General features: G+C 39.2%; 1 protein-coding gene across 2 annotated transcripts; it reads right to left on the bottom strand.

Annotated features, from left to right (window-relative positions):
* Positions 1 to 1,100: 1,100 nt before the first annotated feature.
* LOC126816557 (cytochrome P450 2U1) lies at positions 1,101 to 18,596 on the bottom strand. 2 transcript variants are annotated; one of them, XM_050543222.2, is made up of 6 exons: positions 18,254 to 18,596; positions 5,914 to 6,129; positions 5,506 to 5,626; positions 4,622 to 4,887; positions 3,730 to 3,857; positions 1,101 to 1,355 (listed from the first exon to the last, which is right to left on the bottom strand). In XM_050543222.2, exons 2-6 carry the CDS (start codon positions 6,070 to 6,072, stop codon positions 1,136 to 1,138), a joined length of 894 nt encoding a protein of 297 aa, XP_050399179.1. In that variant the 5' UTR covers positions 6,073 to 6,129; positions 18,254 to 18,596; the 3' UTR covers positions 1,101 to 1,135. The 2 variants fall into 2 exon arrangements, with proteins under 2 accessions (XP_050399179.1, XP_050399178.1); XM_050543221.2 differs by lacking the exon at positions 18,254 to 18,596 and adding an exon at positions 7,212 to 8,728.
* Positions 18,597 to 19,426: the final 830 nt, after the last annotated feature.

The raw sequence follows: 19,426 nt of genomic DNA, 5'->3' as shown, positions 1-19,426 counted from the left end.
TTCACAAATCTGCGATGGAACAATTTGCTACGACCATTTAATAATTTAACCTCTATCAAGAGTTTGTCTTATCTGTCCAGCTGCAAGGTTTTAAATATGACTTAAATAAGTAAATGTTAGTCTTAAATGACCCAAGTACGAAACTCCATTCCGTCAGTTAGTTATTGGCTCAATAAATTCTAGAAGGATTTGGCACAATACCTAATAGTTGTGTCGAGTGAAGTGAGCGGGTCGTGACATGCTTATAAATATTCTTTTCAGAAAAAAAGCTAGGATATGGGAATTTTTGAACCCGAGCAAATTGTTTTTGGTTTTTCCCACAGTAGACCACCGAAAAACACCCGAAAATGACCACCTACATAATATATATATTTCATTATTATTTGGCTTAGTTACTTTTTTTAACACTAGGATAAAAGTCTCTTGAATTTTAGGTGGAGTAAACTGGATCTGTCCTTGAAACACATGAAACCAGTGTTTGCAAAGTACCATGGTTTAACACTTCCTGGCACCATTACAGTGTCGTCAAGTACGGACCGTTACTGGTACTGCCTGACACTGACCGAGACAGAAGTAAAGGTCGAAGAAAACAATCACAGCAACAAAAACAAAAACGAATCTATACCTAACACAGCCACAACAGGCTGAGTGTAGTGTTTACTCATGCACACTTTCCTTTTAGTGTTCCAATTAAGTCAGATATAGTCGGAGGCTGACTAATTACTTTCATTTTTCAATCCAATTTTTCCCGGAGGCGGTACTGAATGACGCTAAACGAGATAGAAGAAAAAGTTGAAGAAGCGAAAACGAAACTGATCAGTCGAAGACGCGAAAACGAAACTCATCACAGATTGAGTGTATTGGGAATCTCTAGCTTGTCCCAGCATCGATATCGGTACCAATAACCTCAGTACCGGCGATACCAATACCGTCCAATCTCTGCTTGGTTATTGAAATGGTTATTGTCTTGTACACATACATGTTGTAATATACCTATTATTCACTGTCATTATTTACAAATTACATTGTTCGACGGTATGTTATTGAGCAGATGTGCTGAACTGAGTGAACTGCAGTTCCAGGCGAGAATATGCGAGATGAAACATTTTATAACTTTATTATAACTAAAAACTAACTACATATGTATATTTCGACTATTTAAGATTAACTGAAATGGCTTCGGGTGTAACACTAAACCCATTTCAAATGTTCTGGGGTCACAGCTAGGTAGTGTTTCTCTATCAATCACAGAAAATGTAAGTTTCTGAACCAATGATGTTGCAAATAGAAAAAGTCTGTTTTTAGCCAACGTTTCACCCAAACACACCCTTCTACCAGCACCAAATACCATTAACCTGAAAAAAGTCCATTGCATATTTTAATTTTAGAGAAAACATAACGTAACTTTGAGATTTAACCGGGTTGAAAAAATGGATTTATTTTCTGATAAAATACGGTGTCCTCGATTTGGGACGGTCAATCTACGGAATCTCGGCACAAAACAGATCATTTGATCTAGTTCGATTACAATATCGGTAAAGATAGACACGCAAAGCGTGGAATACCCCCACAATCAGCAGTCCCAACTGCAGCTTATCCGAAAAGAAAATTTGGATGTTGAGCAATTTTGGCAAGGATCTAGGATCCTTGAAAATTGTAATCTTAAGAGTTTGCCCTGTTATGACCCCATTATGTCAAACCTAATCTGAAAAAAAATCTGTTAAAATCTATAGTCGCTATCGTATTCACGCGCTTTTCAGCAAACGAGAATAACTCAGGCAAGGAAGACTGCAAATTATGAATATCGATAGGGATCGATGACCCCAATGTTCCAGGCCAAATATGAAAAAGACCATTAAAAACTATAATATCAAGTTCACAAGGTTTTTGGAAAAGGGGACATAACTCAGAAACGGAAAATCGCGAGACGCTGAAAATCGATAGGGTTCATCCTGTGATGACCCAATGCTTCAAACCAAATTTTACGAAACTGTCTCTTAAAAACTATAGCCTCTATCACGTTCATACTTCACAATGTTTTCGGAAAAGGGGGATAACTCCATAACGAAAATTAGCAGAATGCCTGAAAATCAATAACGTTCATCATCTCGTGATCCCAACTCTGATACGGAAGGTCGCAGAACTTTGGATGTCGATGTCTGTTCTCTCATGACATTGATGTTTCACACCAGCTTTGAAAACAATATACAGTATGAAAACTATAGGCCGTATCGTGTTCACAGGGTCTGTAGAAAAAATGGGCATAACTCATGCAGAGCGTTGATTATCGATACCATTCGTCCTCTTAGTAGAACGATGCTTCACGCTATAACTTTGAAAAGAATACGTCAAAACCTGTAGCCCCAATCACGCCCACAAGCCAACCTGTTAAAAACTGTAGGGAGTAACTCCAGAATGGAACGTTGCGAAACACTGAAAATCGATAGGGTTCGTACTTTCATGACCACCATGCTTCATACCAACTTTATAAAGAATCCATCAAAAACTGTAGGCTCTATCGCTGAAAATTAATTGGGTTCATCCACTGATGCTAATAATTGCAACCAAATTTGAAAAATATTCGATAAAAAAAATGTAGGCTCTGTCGCGTTCACAAAGCTTTGCGGCAATGGCGGGGGGCGGGTAATTCCGGAACGAAAAGTCAAGGAAAGCTTAAAAAATCGATAGGGTTCATTCCTTAAGCCCCAATGCTTACATCCGAATTTGAAAAAAAAAATGGTTAAAATAGTTCCTATGCCGTTGACAGGGTTTTTTGGCAAAGGGGGTTCACTCTGGACCGGAAACACCCTAATCGATCGAGTGTAGGCTATCCTCTCGTGGCCACAATGCATCACACCAAATTTGAAGACTGTAGCCTCTATCGCGTTCACAAGCCTATCTGTTTAGAATCGTAGCTTATATCGCGCACAAAAGGTTTCCAGTAAAGGGAGGATAACTTTGGAAAATCTGGGGAAGCTGAAAATCGATAGGGTTCATTCTCTCATGACCTCAATGCTTGCAACCAAATTTGAAAAAATTGAAAACAGTCCATTAAAAAAATGTCAGCCTCTATCGCGCTTACAAAGTTTTCGGCAAAGGGGGCATACCTCGGGAACAGAAAGTCGTAGAACGCCGAATATCGATGCTTCACACTAAATTCCGACAAATACTCTAGCCTGTATCACGTTCACAGGCCTTAATTGTCGACGGACTGACGGATCGTCGGTTCGACGGAGAGGGTGATAACACAATACAAGCCCACTAAAATGTGGGCGTATAAAAACAAGAAAAGCTATTTAGATAATGAGCACTAACTAGGCGGCCGTCTTGGACACAGACTAGTGTACTATATATGTGCACTTTGACATTTTTCATTGTTTATAACGTGTTCGTGTATAAATTGTCAGGGTAGTTGCTTGGGTAAGGGTATGAATCTGAACTACTCAATTCCTGAAGAATTCTTGGATAAAGGTACTACGGGGTTTTATACGGCGGCTGGACGAGCTGAAAACAAGTCCATATAATGTAACAACCGGTATCTATACAAAATGTCATAATATTAAAAAACCACATACGTTTGTGTTATACATTATAGCAACATTTCAGCTAATATGTTTTATTGAAATTGGTTTGGAAATCAGGGTATGTGTATTATTTACATCAGACAGCGAAGAAAAGGCGTTCATCTGAATCTGGTGAGAGAAGGGTAACAAATACAATGACGTTTACCTCCTTCTTTTCTGATGACCTGGCCCAAGCAATCTTCCGTTTTCATCAATAAATCTATCAGGATTAAATGTCCATGGATCCTCCCAGATATTTTCATCGTGATGTAATGCCCACAGATTAATATATACCTGAAAATGTTCAATGTAATATTATGTGGGGGGTTTCTTCAACTGAAGGCCTTTCGTACAATATTCGTGTTGGTTAAAACCATTATTGATAAAGAAATGCATCTGTTCATTTGTTAAATGGTGGCTCTCGAACACAAACATTTTAAAGGTGTTATTAGATCTCCTTCTTGTTGTGTATGTATAGAGGACATAAAACCAAACGAAAGTATGTTCTAATTTTAATTGGCTCGCTAGTCTGGAGGTCGGGTGTTCGATCCCAGCATTGGCCGAGAAAGTTCATCCAGATTTTCCGGCGTTAATTAAACTGTTGTACTATGAACGGAATTATCTTATTGTTTTATTAACCCCGCAAAAGGAAAAAAAGGGGTTCGTAGACGCTATGCTGACGAGAAATGAAATGAAATGGAGTTTAACGTCCTACTGTTTTGCTCCGAACTGGGCTAATGAAGACGGGCATACGCCATACAGTGTGCTATGAGGGAAATTTTTGCCCGGACAGCGGCACTACGGCCTACTCTTTTATCGAATTCCAACTGTCAAGGGATCTTTTACGTGTACGCCAATGTGTACACGGAACCTCGGTTTTTCGTCTCATCATCCGAATGACTAGACAGATGTCCTTTCAGGCTCTCCGTCCTGCATCACTGACAAGGGGAAACCACGCCGGAAAATCTGGGTGAACTTTCTCGGCCAATGCAGGGATCGAACACCGTGACCCCCTGACGAGAAATGCTTTCCCGATAATGAATTTATGAGGTACTCACTGTTAAATCCGCTGGGACCCTTTTACCATTTATGGTCGTTTCTTGCATAGTGTAATGTGGTACAGATAACGGCACATGTGATATATAACGTAATAGTTCTAGTAATACAGCTTCACAATAAGGTAATGCTGATCGATCTGTGAGCCGTGGTGGTCTATCAATATCAACAACTGACGATATTTCTTCATACATCCTTTCTTGAACGTCAGGATAATGAAGGAACAGTAATAATAGACAAGTTAATGCTGTGGATGTTGTGTCAGTACCTGATAGAGAAGAGAAAAATTAACGGAGAAATGGGCATTTTAATTCATGCGTTTAAATATATATAATGTGTAGTGCCAAAATAGTGTGTACCGTCACTGTAAACGAACACCAAATAAGAATAAATCTTTGGGTTAGTCTTAAACAGCCCATAGTTTGCAAGTACATTGAGAATCTTTCTTGAAATGGTAAATCAATCGTCTTGGTATTATAATGGGGGTCGCGGTGGCTCAGTGTATAAGGCGTTAACTCGCTAACCAGGAGGTCCGGGATTCCATCCCACTGTTAAACGAGATTTTCCAGCGTGGATTCCCCTTGTCAGTGGTGCACGACGGAGGGCCTGACAGAACAGCATCCAGTCGTTCGGACTGGACGAAAAGCCGAGGTCCAGTGTCAACGTTTGCGTGCACGTAAAAGAACCCTTAACAGTTGGAATTCGAAATAAGAGTAGATCGTAGCGCCGCTGTCCGGGCAAAAATTTTCTTCAGATGTCCGTCCTCATTAGTCCTTTCGGTGCAGAAAATCAGGCGGCTAAACCCCATTTCATTTGGCATTATAATAAGATGCAGTCCTACTAGCGAGACTACCATTTCATTTGGTATTATAAGATAAAGTCCTACCAGCGAGAATGAGATTAGTGAAGACCTCTTTAGCGGTATCTTCTGAGACGTTCAAATCGTTCGTACTGTGGTGCTCCGAAAACATAAGAAGGCGATGGATAACGCTGTCACTGGAAGATCTCTGTAGTGAAAATACATAAAATAAATTATTCGAGATTAAATGAATTGTATTTTTTTAGGGATGACTTTACGAAAAATATTCTTTCTTTTGTTTGTTTAATTACCTGTTGTGTGTTGGTCTTGTATTATCAATAAAATTATAACGCACATTTTGCGTAAACAGAACTTGAACGGCCATGCCAAGAGGTATGTGGAACCGAACTTGATTTCGTTTATATTAATTCGATAAATTTCACTTGGAATGTAAAATCCGAATTATCAAAGAATTGTAGTAATAAATGATCTTACCATTAGGGGTTTTATGTCATTATTCCAAATTTCATCCCGGAGAATTAATGCTTTTTTCAATCTTTGTTGTTCAGAACACCACACATTGCGCATCCATGGCAAAAAATCCATCTTTCGAGAATTTCCAGAACCAAACGTATCGTTGAACATTACATTCATGTCTTTGATTTTGTTCAATGTAGAATTTGAATTGTGACTTTTCGCTGAACCTAATACCTGAAATTAAAGTCATTGATTAGATAGAGTAAAGTATGGTAATCTTTCCAGGGTGTTACATGTCGGTGCACAGTTTCACACGTTACAGTTTCATAAGGTCACTATTCAATTCGCGAGGACTATTCATTGGGTCTTAAGTGGAATTATGTTCACTGCTTTGGAATTTATGACATCTTGTGAACGCAATACGGGAGTTCTTGATGAAATTTTCAAAACCTTTACATGCTGTGATCGCTAATTGGAAAACAAGCCAGAATTCTTTTGATTCACATTTGGAGTGTTAAAGCTTGTGAACACAATAGTGAATTATTAAAAAAAATAGTGGGATTGTTCATTTCAGTCGAATATTTTCGAGCAAACTTTAAATTCATGAAATCTTGTGTACCCCATACAGAGTGGATTTATTTTTTTTCTTCCTAAAAAGCGAGACCAAGCCTTCTATTGAAGATGGGTATAAGGATGAAACCTAAATTTTATTTAATTTTGCGAACGCGATACAGGTTAGAGTTCCAAATGGAATTTTTGGGATTGTTCAATGGTGCATAAGGAAGAACATCGTCGAATTATCCGATCGCGGATGTTTCTTCTCACAATTGATACCGTTATAGCTGAACACAATACCAAGGACATTATAATAAGGTCCATGACAATACCTATATAATATGAACAAGATGTTATTTTTTTTAAGGTTGGGTTTTTCATGGCAGCATTTTTATCTTTGGAGGGAGATTAACGGATAGTTTTACATATAATTTTTCACTAATCCACTTCGTTCACATCCATCTCCAAAAATCAAAACTATGTAGCCTACCATTTTAATGTAAAGATTGCTTTTATTAGGAACAGCCTATAGTCATTCAAATGGGGCGAAAAAACGAGACCCCGTGTACACGTTGGCATGCGCGTAAACGAACCGTTGGAAATCGAAATAAGAATAGACTGTAGCGCCAAAATTCCCCATAATACACTGCATAGCGTATGTCCATCTCCATTATCTCTGTTGGTGCAGAAATGTATGTCCTTAAAATCACTTCATTTCATTTATTCACAAGGGTGAAATTTATGTACAGAAATTGACGTACCAAATTCAGCATAATGCTACAAACAGATTCATATATAATCTGCCATGGATCGACCGGGTTGTTTTCAACAAGTTTGCATTGTTTCAGTAACTCCTGAATTTCTTCCATACATTTACTTTCCAATTGTTCTAGACCTTGTCCATACATTTTCAAAGATTTTAACACTTCTTTTCTTAAAAACATTAATTTGTCGTTATACGTCTGCCACACAATGGAATGGCGGTTGCGACCATCTTGAGAAGTTCTGTACATAGGTGGTCGCCCACTTACAGCTGTACCGTTCACAACTAATGCTTCGTATATGCTTTTATAATCGTTGAGGACTAAAATTTCATTATTGTATAACTGTATTCGATAAATGGACCCGAACATTTGAGCCCACTTCGCCAGTATGATATGAGGTTTGGACATGTCCATTTTCCAGGCATGGCCAATAAACGGTAACTTGCCTGGCAAGATAGAAACCAGATGTTCTTCAGATGATGGCGTCGATAGGAACGTTATTATCCAGTACACAAGGATTGACAACACAGCGATTAGTAAAAGAACTGAAGAAAACATATTATATAGTTGGTGATCTTGACAATATTAAAAATATAAATCTCGTTCTGTATTTCCAGATAATAATAATCAAAGTATACGAATATATCTCCAGTTTTTCCGAATCAAACAATATGATTCTAAAATAAAATGTACATCATAACTCCAAAATCTTTACGAGAAGAATGTAATTTGTAATTTCTAGTTCTTCGGCATCAGTTTTAGAAGGCACACATTAGTCTTTTGCTCTTGGTACAATTCTCTGTGATAATTCGTCTTTTGAAAACTGTAAAATTTGCCACTGTTTGCCACTGCCAATTAGAATAGCGGTACACGTCAGCATTTAAAGCCGGATGTAGGCTGTAATTCGGTATTGCGTTATCTATCACAGGTTTTCATTTCCTGTTGTTGATTTCACTTGAAATGACATAAGTGAAGAGTTGATGTCAAATAATTATTATATAATCTATTTGAACGGTTATATCGACCCGGTCCGCTTCTATATGGGGTTTTCTTTCGATGACAGAATTAAATAAAGAACAAGATATCCATCTGTTTCTGTTCAACACAATTTCCCTTTATAAATCATCACGATGTTATATACAACCAGCAAATGTACATGTATGTAACTGGGTACAGATATTAAAATATTTTGATAGTATGCTAAAAAAAAAACCCATTGACAATGCAAATGTACGCGAATTTCATACATAAAAGCATTGGCTTTAATTCAGTAATGGTTGTACACCTAGCACACAATATGATACCAATAACATCACCGTAATATATCCATCAATGTCATTGGCTGCAGTGTCGATCTTTCATATACTATCCGTGGTATCACTGTATTATTTAGGTGATACTCGACTGAACAACAGATGTCAAGTAAACGAAGAATTTCGGGCGACAATGCATGTCATGAATTGCCGCAGAGAACACGACCTTGACAATAACCGGCAAAGGTCAGACAGTGATTAGCGTATAAATTCGTCTGCTTTTATATAGATATCTGGAAATATTCTTATTGTGTGTGGGCAAAAACATTTGCATTTTATTAACTGATTTTTTTTCTAGGCGTGTGTACGTGTAATTTGGGATGTACATCAGTCTATCCCAGGTTTAAGATAAAGAAACCGAATTTAGCCGTATGTAATGTAAACCATACAAACGTACATCAAGGTCGAAATCCAAGGTCAAACCTATAGAATATTACGTACAAACTGTGTGTGATATGTGTGTGATATGATAAACTCGAGCCATTAAGTTTAATAGGAAACTTAAAAAATTAAGTTGAACAGTGCGAGTAATTAATATCATGGTTGTAGATAGCGACTGGGGAATAGATAATTCAAAATGAATATATATTGACAATTTTATTCAAATTACTTGGAGCGCGATGTTATCAATATTTGCAGTTTAACCAAGATTTGTGCAATGATTGTTTAATATCGTAACCACGGTGCTGGTCTTTCGAGTCGTGGCCTCGCCCCCCCTTTTTAAATTACTTGTAAATCATTAAAGATACATTATGTAAGATTTAAATAAAGATATGGCAGTTCTTACTATAATAACTCAAAAATAGATAATGTAAAATGAAAATATTGAAAATCTCATTCAAATTACTTTATTCTGAGCCTAGTTATCACTGTAGTTTTGACAAAATGTGTGTATTGTGGTAACCAGGGCAATGGTATTTTCGAGACTTAGCATCGCTTTCCCATTTTTAAGTTAAGTTTTAAATGGCGAACTGTTCTAATCTAGTTAAAATCTCGAGTGTCCGATGCCACCGACAGTTGATTATGATACTGTTTAGTTAATAATTAATGTCTAATTAGTAGTTTATATAACATTTCAGGCCTAAAGAAAGACCTGCAATAAGCAGATTTAGCTTTTGCATAATGTATGTTTAAATGGTCGAACCGCGGCGTGAACTAATCTACATAAAATCGAAAGTTGATTATGGTCTTGTCTGTGGTCTAACGCATGGCAAAGTATTTGCTATCATTCTGCACAAAATACGAATAGTTCTCCTACAACTGAAATGGGGATGAACGTCTTACTAAAATGCATGGGTGATGTCACGGTTTAACCTCACTTTCCCCCGCATTTGATTGTTTTGATAAAGGATTAGGTTAGTAGACCGTGGGTGTAGGTCTACTCTGTTTTAATTAAAGATACATTATGGGAGATAAGATAAAGAGATGGCAGTTCTCGCTATAATAGTTAAAAACTAGATAGTGTAAAGGTAATTTGCTGAAAATTTCAGTCAAATTGATCCACTATGAGCCGAGAAAGAAGCGGGTGAAATTTTTGCATAGTCTCGGTCATCATTTCTAAAATCATTAATATAAACAGCATAGTCTCGATTATCCACTTTTTCTGAATTAATTATCAACGGCCGTTAGCGGCATATAAGAATCTAATCCAGCCAACATCGAAGGCTAGCATTGACATCGAGAGTTTATTATGGTCTGGATAAGTTAATTAATGCTTAATTGATAATTTAGATAATATTTCAGGCCTAAAGAAAGACTTATAAAAAGCAGATTTTGCTCTTGCATAATGCATGTTTAATTAGTATCACGTAAACTTCTCACTCTAGTTACTGTTACTGGTGAACACTTCCCACTATCAGTAGATTGGGCAAATTAGTGAAATCCGTTTACTAATAAATTTGTGAACTGTTTTAATGTAATAATTAATTTGAAATAATAATATAAAAAGAAACTACTGATATTTAATGGACAATATTGGTGCCAGTCATTATCACATATGTGATAGAGCTGGTTAAACACATTCCAAATATAATTTTAACACAGAGATCATTGCTACGATAGCTGAGTAATACAGGTTTCCTGAATCGGAAGTGACGAACGCCAAAGGAAAACACGAGTAATCCCACTATATAACTGACTGATGTGACGAGTTAACAAATACACGGCCAAATTTCTGCTCACCAATAATTCCTTCCAAGACCAAAAGTTGCTATATGGGACTGTAAGAGGATACCTGACAATTCAATAAAGTAATTGAATGTCATTAGATAAGAGAACACGAGAAAAATAGAAATAGTCCGTACATTCCCTTGCTTATATTCATTCTATACCTTAACAAGAGCATCGCTAACGCAGCAATATACGTCCACATTCCTGTTTTGTTTGATATGGTCCAGTTTGCATTGAGGGTCTGTGAAATAAAACTGGGTTGTAGGACTGCTATCAGTTTAACGTTTCGTTCACATTAACAGAACACAATTTTTATTTTAAAACAATCGATGTCTTTATTCTAAAAGCATGACGTTTAGAATAGGTATCCCCATTTCAAAAGGATCGGTTAAGAATTGCGGCCTGTAGGCAAAACACAAGACACACAAACATTAGGCGTGACTCTGTCCCAAGGGGTTGAGCATGCACCAAAAATAATAATAGAGGCCAGCCTTAGGATTAAGGAATAAGTGTAAAAACGTAGCCTTAGGCTATAAGGAATAAGTCTAAAAAAAATTTCAAGATGATCGATTAAGAAATGCGGTCTGCAAGTGACACACAGACATAAAAAAAGAAAATGGGCGTAGCTCTGCCCCTGGGGGTTGGGTATTCACCACAACTAATAGGGATGTTCCTTAGGATAGAAGGAATATGTATGCTAAGTTTCAAGGTGATACGATAAGAAATGCGATCTGTAGATGACAAACAAATAAATAAATATAAGGGATGGGCGTGGCTCTACCCCTGGTGGTCGGGCATGCACCAAAAACAATAGGGATCATACTTAGGGTATAAGCAATTCATATGAAAAATTTTCAAGACGATTGATTAAGAATTGTGGCCTGTAGGTGACACACAGACATAAAAAGAAAAGAAAATGGGCGTGGCTCTGCCCCTGGGGGTAAAAAAACAATAGGGGTCATCGTTAGGGTATAAGCAATTCATATGAAAAAATTTCAAGACAATTGATTAAGAATTGTGGTCTGTAGGCGACACACACACATAGAAAAAGAAAATGGGCGTGGCTTTGCCCCTGGGGGGTGGGCATGCACCCAAAACGATAGGGATGTTCCTGAGGGTACAAAGAATAAGTATGCAAAGTTTCAAGATGATACGTTAAGAAATGCGGCCTGTAGACGACAAACAAACAAATACAAAAATGGGCGTGGCTCTGCCCCGGGGAGGCGAGCATGCACTAAAAACAATAGGGATCATCCTTAGGGTATAAGGAATAAATATGTAAAGTTGATACGTTAAGAAATGCGGTCTGTAGATGACAAACAAATAAATAAATATAAGGAATGGGCGTGGCTCTGCCCCTGGGGGTCGGGCATGCACCAAAAACAATAGGGATCTTCCTTGGGGTATAAGGAATAAGTATACCAAGTTTGAAGAAAATCCAGTAAGAATTGCGCCCTGTAGGCGACACAAAGACACACGAAAAGAAAATGGGAAATGGGCGTGGCTCTGCCCCTGGGGGTTGGGCATGTACCCCAAACGATAGGGATGTTCCTTAGGGTACAAAGAATGTGTATGCAAGATTATAAGTTAAGAAATGTGGCCTGTAGACGACAAACAAACAAATACTAGAAATGGGCGTGGCTCTGCCCCTGGGGGTCGGGCATGCACCAAAAACAATAGGGATCTTCCTTGGGGTATAAGGAATAAGTATACCAAGTTTGAAGAAAATCCAGTAAGAATTGCGCCCTGTAGGCGACACAAAGACACACGAAAAGAAAATGGGCGTGGCTCTGCCCCTGGGGGTTGGGCATGCACCCCAAACGATAGGGATGTTCCTTAGGGTACAAAGAATGTGTATGCAAAGTTTCAAGATTATTAGTTAAGAAATGTGGCCTGTAGACGACAAACAAACAAATACTAGAAATGGGCGTGGCTCTGCCCCGGGGGGTCGGGCATGCACCAAAAACAATAGGGATCTTCCTTGGGGTATAAGGAATAAGTATACCAAGTTTGAAGAAAATCCATGAAGAATTGCGCCCTGTAGGCGAACCACAGACACACACACACACACACACACACACACACACATACATACATACACACACACACACACACAGACAGGGGCGACGGCATAATACGTTCACATTATGAATGTGGACGTATAAAAAAACATGGTAATGCACGGACTTTTTCTGTTTTTCTTTCATGCAGGTTCTCTTATCTAGTGGCAGTCAATTCTTTTTATGAATTGTCTGCAGATATCCTCTCACAGTCTCACACAACAACTTTTGGTCTTCGAAGGAATTATTAGAGAGCAGAATTTCGGCCATGTATCTGTTATCACTCGTCACATCAGTCAGTTATATAGAGGTGTGACTCGTGTTTTCCTTTGGCGTTCGTCACTTCCGATTCAAGAAACCTGCATTACTCAGCTATCGTAGCAATGATCTCTGTGTTAAAATTATACTATTCAAAAAAAGTAGGGGATATTTGATTTTGGGGGCATAATACTAAAATATGCAAATGACTACGAAAAAAGTCACTATAGAACCTAACAGAAGAAACATTTCCAGTTACATGTGACGCCCAAACGCACCAATAGCTACCGCATGGAATGCATGTGATGCTTGGGATCATCATGGGGGTCCAACCCAAGATTTGCACGACTCTGACTTTGAATGTTACAGTCATTGTGGCATTGAATTCCAGGGTGGAAACATCAGTTTAATTGTTTTAGTGACCATAAAACAAATTTTGATATGCGTCGGCTTACCCAAAATGAAAGGTTACGTGCCCTTGGCATGCTACAGATCGGCACAACACAGGCGGTTGTGGTGCGGACGATGAATGTTTCTCAGTCTGTCATAAGCAGGCTATGGTCCAGATACCGTGATACACAATCTGTACAGGACAGACCACGCTCAGGTCGACCAAGGGCGACAACTCAAGCCCAGGATCGATTTATCCGTACCTTGGCCTTGAGAAATCGTGTCATCACAGCAAATCAGATCAGCGCTCGTCTTCAAACAGACACTGGTGTGAGAGTGAGTGGCCAGACGATCTGGAATCGACTTACATAGGGGTCACCTTCGCGCCCGACATCCTCGCGTGATCCCTTGTTTGAGAGATCATCACATTCAGGCAAGACGTCGTTGGTGTAGGGATCGTCAACACTGGGATAATCGACGCTGGAGCAATGTGATGTTTTCAGATGAGTCAAGGTTCACTGTTGATTTTTTGGACAGACGTAGGAGGGTGTGGCGTCGTCGAAACGAGCGCTTCCAAGACGTTAACGTCATCAGACATGATCGATTTGGGGGTGGTTCTGTTATGGTGTGGGGAGGCATCACTGTTGCTGGAAGAACGGCTTTACATGTTGTTGCAGGGCGTGTTACAGGCCAGTACTACCGGGACAACATCTTGGCAGTCCATGTTGTGCCGTTCGCACGACGTCATGGCCGCCGTTTCATCTTCCAGGATGACAACGCAAGATGTCACAGGGCCAGGATCGTTACAGGTTACCTCCAACAACAGAACATCACCACATTACCTTGGCCAGCACTGAGTCCCGACCTTTCCCCCATCGAGCATGTCTGGGACATGCTTGGACAGAGGTTACGTCAACGTCAACAACGTCCTGCCAATGTCCAAGAACTTGCTGCTGCGTTGCAACAGGAATGGGACAATCTGGACCAAAATGACCTTAGACGTCTCATTAGGAGTATGATACGTCGGATCAATGCTTGTTTGGCAAACAGAGGAGGATTTACCCGTTACTGACTTGGTTGTGATGCTGTGGTAACTTTGCTGTTTGACCCCGGGTATCATTTTACCCTTATAATGGTCAGTCTGTGCCTTACTTAGTCTAACGATCATTTGGAATAAATCGATGAATGTGAACTTCATTTCATTTTGTCATTTGTTTCTTCGTCAGTTTCATTAGGTGACTTTAATAACACTTAAAAATCAAATATCCCCTACTTTTTTTGAATAGTATATATTTGGAATGGGTTTAACCAGCTCTATCACATGTGATAATGACTGGCACCAATATTGTTCTTTAATCACAGCTTATCAGTTGATATATATAGCTCCTCTGAATCGCAAATGGTCATTCCAAAATGGCGAACGCTCTGGTTAATTTTAAATACATTGCTAATACTTGATTAAGACTGAACAGGAAGATGTAGAACTAACCATCAGACAAATAGGATCTGGGGGCAGGCTTGCTCCCAAAAGAAGAAAGTACCGCCGCCTTGATGAGAGAATCGTAGACGAGAAGAATTTATTAATAACTGGTGCCAAGACCCCCATTGAATACCTCAACACTGCTATGAATTTTGCTGGACTGTGAATTGTCATGTTTATCAAACTGTTTATAAATATTTATACTATAAAAATGTATTTATTTAGTTAATATATGTATTTATTTATTTAGTTAATATATGCATATATAATTATTTATTATATATTTGTACTTATTATATATACAACTGGCGGTAGTTTTTTCTTTGATGTCCATAGCAGTTATATCTCATAACAACCTGTCATGACGTCATCATAGGTTAATATATTCCTTCATATTAACCGCTGATGACGTCATGACAGGTTGATATTTCATATCAACCGCTAATGACGTCATCTCAGGTCGATATATTCGGCTCACATCAACCGCTGATGACATAGATGATCGAAATAAAACAAAAAACACGGAAATACATTTATATTCTTTTGACAATTAAAAATTGTTATGGTACAGTTTGTAACATCCCGGGCCGAAATAGACGTCGTACTTATCGATGTGCATGTATACTATTCAAAAAAAGTAGGGGATATTTGATTTTTAAGTGTTATTAAAGTCACCTAATGAAACTGACGAAGAAACAAATGACAAAATGAAATGAAGTTCACATTCATCGATTTATTCCAAATGATCGTCAGACTAAGTAAGGCACAGACTGACCATTATAAGGGTAAAATGATACCCGGGGTCAAACAGCAAAGTTACCACAGCATCACAACCAAGTCAGTAACGGGTAAATCCTCCTCTGTTTGCCAAACAAGCATTGATCCGACGTGGCATACTCCTAATGAGACGTCTAAGGTCATTTTGGTCCAGATTGTCCCATTCCTGTTGCAACGCAGCAGCAAGTTCTTGGACATTGGCAGGACGTTGTTGACGTTGACGTAACCTCTGTCCAAGCATGTCCCAGACATGCTCGATGGGGGAGAGGTCGGGACTCAGTGCTGGCCAAGGTAATGTGGTGATGTTCTGTTGTTGGAGGTAACCTGTAACGATCCTGGCCCTGTGACATCTTGCGTTGTCATCCTGGAAGATGAAACGGCGGCCATGACGTCGTGCGAACGGCACAACATGGACTGCCAAGATGTTGTCCCGGTAGTACAGGCCTGTAACACGCCCTGCAACAACATGTAAAGCCGTTCTTCCAGCAACAGTGATGCCTCCCCACACCATAACAGAACCACCCCAAAATCGATCATGTCTGATGACGTTAACGTCTTGGAAGCGCTCGTTTCGACGACGCCACACCCTCCTACGTCTGTCCAAAAAATCAACAGTGAACCTTGACTCATCTGAAAACATCACATTGCTCCAGCGTCGATTATCCCAGTGTTGACGATCCCTACACCAACGACGTCTTGCCTGAATGTGATGATCTCTCAAACAAGGGATCACGCGAGGACGTCGGGCGCGAAGGTGACCCCCATGCAGTCGATTCCGAATCGTCTGGCCACTCACTCTCACACCAGTGTCTGTTTGAAGACGAGCGCTGATCTGATTTGCTGTGATGACACGATTTCTCAAGGCCAAGGTACGGATAAATCGATCCTGGGCTTGAGTTGTCGCCCTTGGTCGACCTGAGCGTGGTCTGTCCTGTACAGATTGTGTATCACGGTATCTGGACCATAGCCTGCTTATGACAGACTTGAGAAACATTCATCGTCCGCGCCACAACCGCCTGTGTTGTGCCGATCTGTAGCATGCCAAGGGCACGTAACCTTTCACTTTGGGTAAGCCGACGCATATCAAAATTTGTTTTCTGGTCACTAAAACAATTAAACTGATGTTTCCACCCTGGAATTCAATGCCACAATGACTGTAACATTCAAAGTCAGAGTCATGCAAATCTTGGGTTGGACCCCCATGATGATCCCAAGCATCACCTGCATTCCATGCGGTAGCTGTTTGGGCGTCACATGTAACTGGAAATGTTTCTTCTGTTAGGTTCTATAGTGACTTTTTTCGTAGTCATTTGCATATTTTAGTATTATGCCCCCAAAATCAAATATCCCCTACTTTTTTTGAATAGTATATTTAGATGGGTTATCCATGTCTAAGACATTTCAGAATTTTCTTTTCGTCCACATTGCGATTATTTCTCCACACACTACAAGACTTGAAAGTATTTATCGCCCAAGAGTTCCTTTGTAAAGTATTTTTGGGTACAGCCCACTTAAAACTGTCGGTCAAATCCTTCTCTGAACATACCGAAAACCTTCAATCATCATGGTTTACTGTCAGAATTCTTGGAAAGAATGCCTTTTGGTCCAAATTTTCTGCAGGCTTTGGATAAATCCTCGTCGATATTTGCATTCACATCTATTCCATCGTCAATATGTTGGCTAAAAAGGATTGATTATTCGCCTGACTTCGTATTACTATCCATTTTGTTTTTGCTTTCAATTCAATAGTCCAAAATGGCGATGTGTAAACAAAAACATGCACGTAATTACACGTGATTACTTCGGTAATTTTCGCTATTTGGCGGAAATTATCGAGCAATTATCCAATCATTGTTGCCTTTTAATGGAAGAGCCCATTAAATTTAAGGGTGAAATGGCGTTGTATATGTCGGATATAAACCTACTCTCCCTCGGGTAGGTTAATATCCTATACATATCAAACTGTTTATGCATTTATTTATTTATTTATTTACTATGTTGAAATGTCACAAACTTGTTACAGACTATACTTTAAATCCCCTTAAACCCCCTTTGTTGGTTAATTAGTCATGACCGGGTGGACCTAGACTGTAAACAATAGATGTGGGGAATGTGAGGTGTCCCCATGTCACTACTCTTGTGGTGTTGTCGCTCGTATATCCACACGCCTTAAATGATTATAAATATGGACCTGTTGCGGGGATATTTCGAAATACCCTTTTGCTACTGCTAGTATGATAAAGAAATGGTACTCTGAAGAATTTTCATAGCTTTGAATTCGTCATAACTTGATATAATGGATGCTGTGTTCATCATTTCAAGTAGGAAATGAGTTAAAAGGAAATGAAATGGGGTTTGACGTCCATACTTTTCCGCACAGACGAGGCTATAATGTTGTCCCGGATTATAGCGACACTGCGGCCTATTCTTATTTCAAATTCCAACTGTCAATGGTTCATCTTCAATGGTTCTCAACCTGTTTTTGCCAACGGCACACCTTGGAACACATGCAAAAATAGCGGCACACCTGGCTAAATATATGAAAAATATTTGAATTTTGCAAAATAAAGAAAAACACAGTTATAAACTTACTTTATTTCAGTGTTTCGAATTTCATCAATCAAATAGCTGGCTTCTTTATTGAGAAAGTTTCTTAGTGTGCTGTTCAAATTTCGCGGCACACTTAGGAAGCTCTTGTGGCACACCTGTGTGCCGCGGCACACAGGCTGAGAATCACTGATCTATAGGTGCACGTCAATGTGTAGATAAGAAACCTCATCTCACAACACTCACATCCGTATATATCTCAACGTTTTTAGCTACTTTCTCGTAGCAGTAGTCAATGGTGTAGGCCTACAGGGGATACCACGCCGGAAAACTTTCGACCAACACCGGGAGCAAACCCGAGACAAGGTTAGCGAACCAGTGTCTTACTAACTGAGTCACCGCGGCTCCTCGAATCAAATAGGAGTTGATGAAAAAACAGACTTTAATGCTAGTTGGAAATAACTATAGAGAACAAGTAAACGGAAAAATGTCAATCCGATAATTATGTCAGGGTTGATTGAATGGTTCTCAAATTTCATTTCAATTATGTATTTTGGAATCTGTAGGAATATGTATATTGTCAAGTACCTTTTTTGTCATACACGTGTTAAAATAAATAAATTTGTAACTTCCGACAAAACTTAATATTGATAAGGGTCTCTTCCTGTTTTTGAAATGTGGATCAGTGTCATAAATATAAGTTAAAACAATTTATAACCCACAAGAAAGTGCAATTCAATCTTAAAAGAAAGAATAAAAATATTCCACACCCTTCCTCTATTTTATTTCCTGTGATTTTGTCGATCCCTAGATTCCATGCATACTACAATCTCAAAAAGATTTAACTCACTTTTATCTCACTGCCCTGGCGTATTTCCGTCTTGAATGAATTTTTTTTAACCTACTGTACATGTCTTATCCTACAAATGGAAATGAATACTAATGACAATTCTATAGGCCTGCCCAGTGACGGATCAAGGCAAGTGCAACAGAGGCAGATGCCTCTGGTCCGGGTCAAAAAAGGGGTCCGGCGATTAGGTGATCAAAAAACAAAAAAAAATACGTTTTTATATTTTGTAGAAAAAAATAATGAAGACCCATTTCCCCCAAATCCTTAAACCCCGAGAGGGGAGAGCCGTAGCCTACCCCGCCCCTTCTTCCAGGATGTCATCTTGTCACTGGAGCCCGGCAGCTAGGCTGCCTCCTAAGGACTGTCTA

The sequence above is a fragment of the Patella vulgata genome, chromosome 3, assembly GCF_932274485.2.
Source record: "Patella vulgata chromosome 3, xgPatVulg1.2, whole genome shotgun sequence".
NCBI lineage: Eukaryota > Metazoa > Mollusca > Gastropoda > Patellidae > Patella > Patella vulgata.
This window is presented reverse-complemented; position numbering and strand designations above follow the sequence as displayed.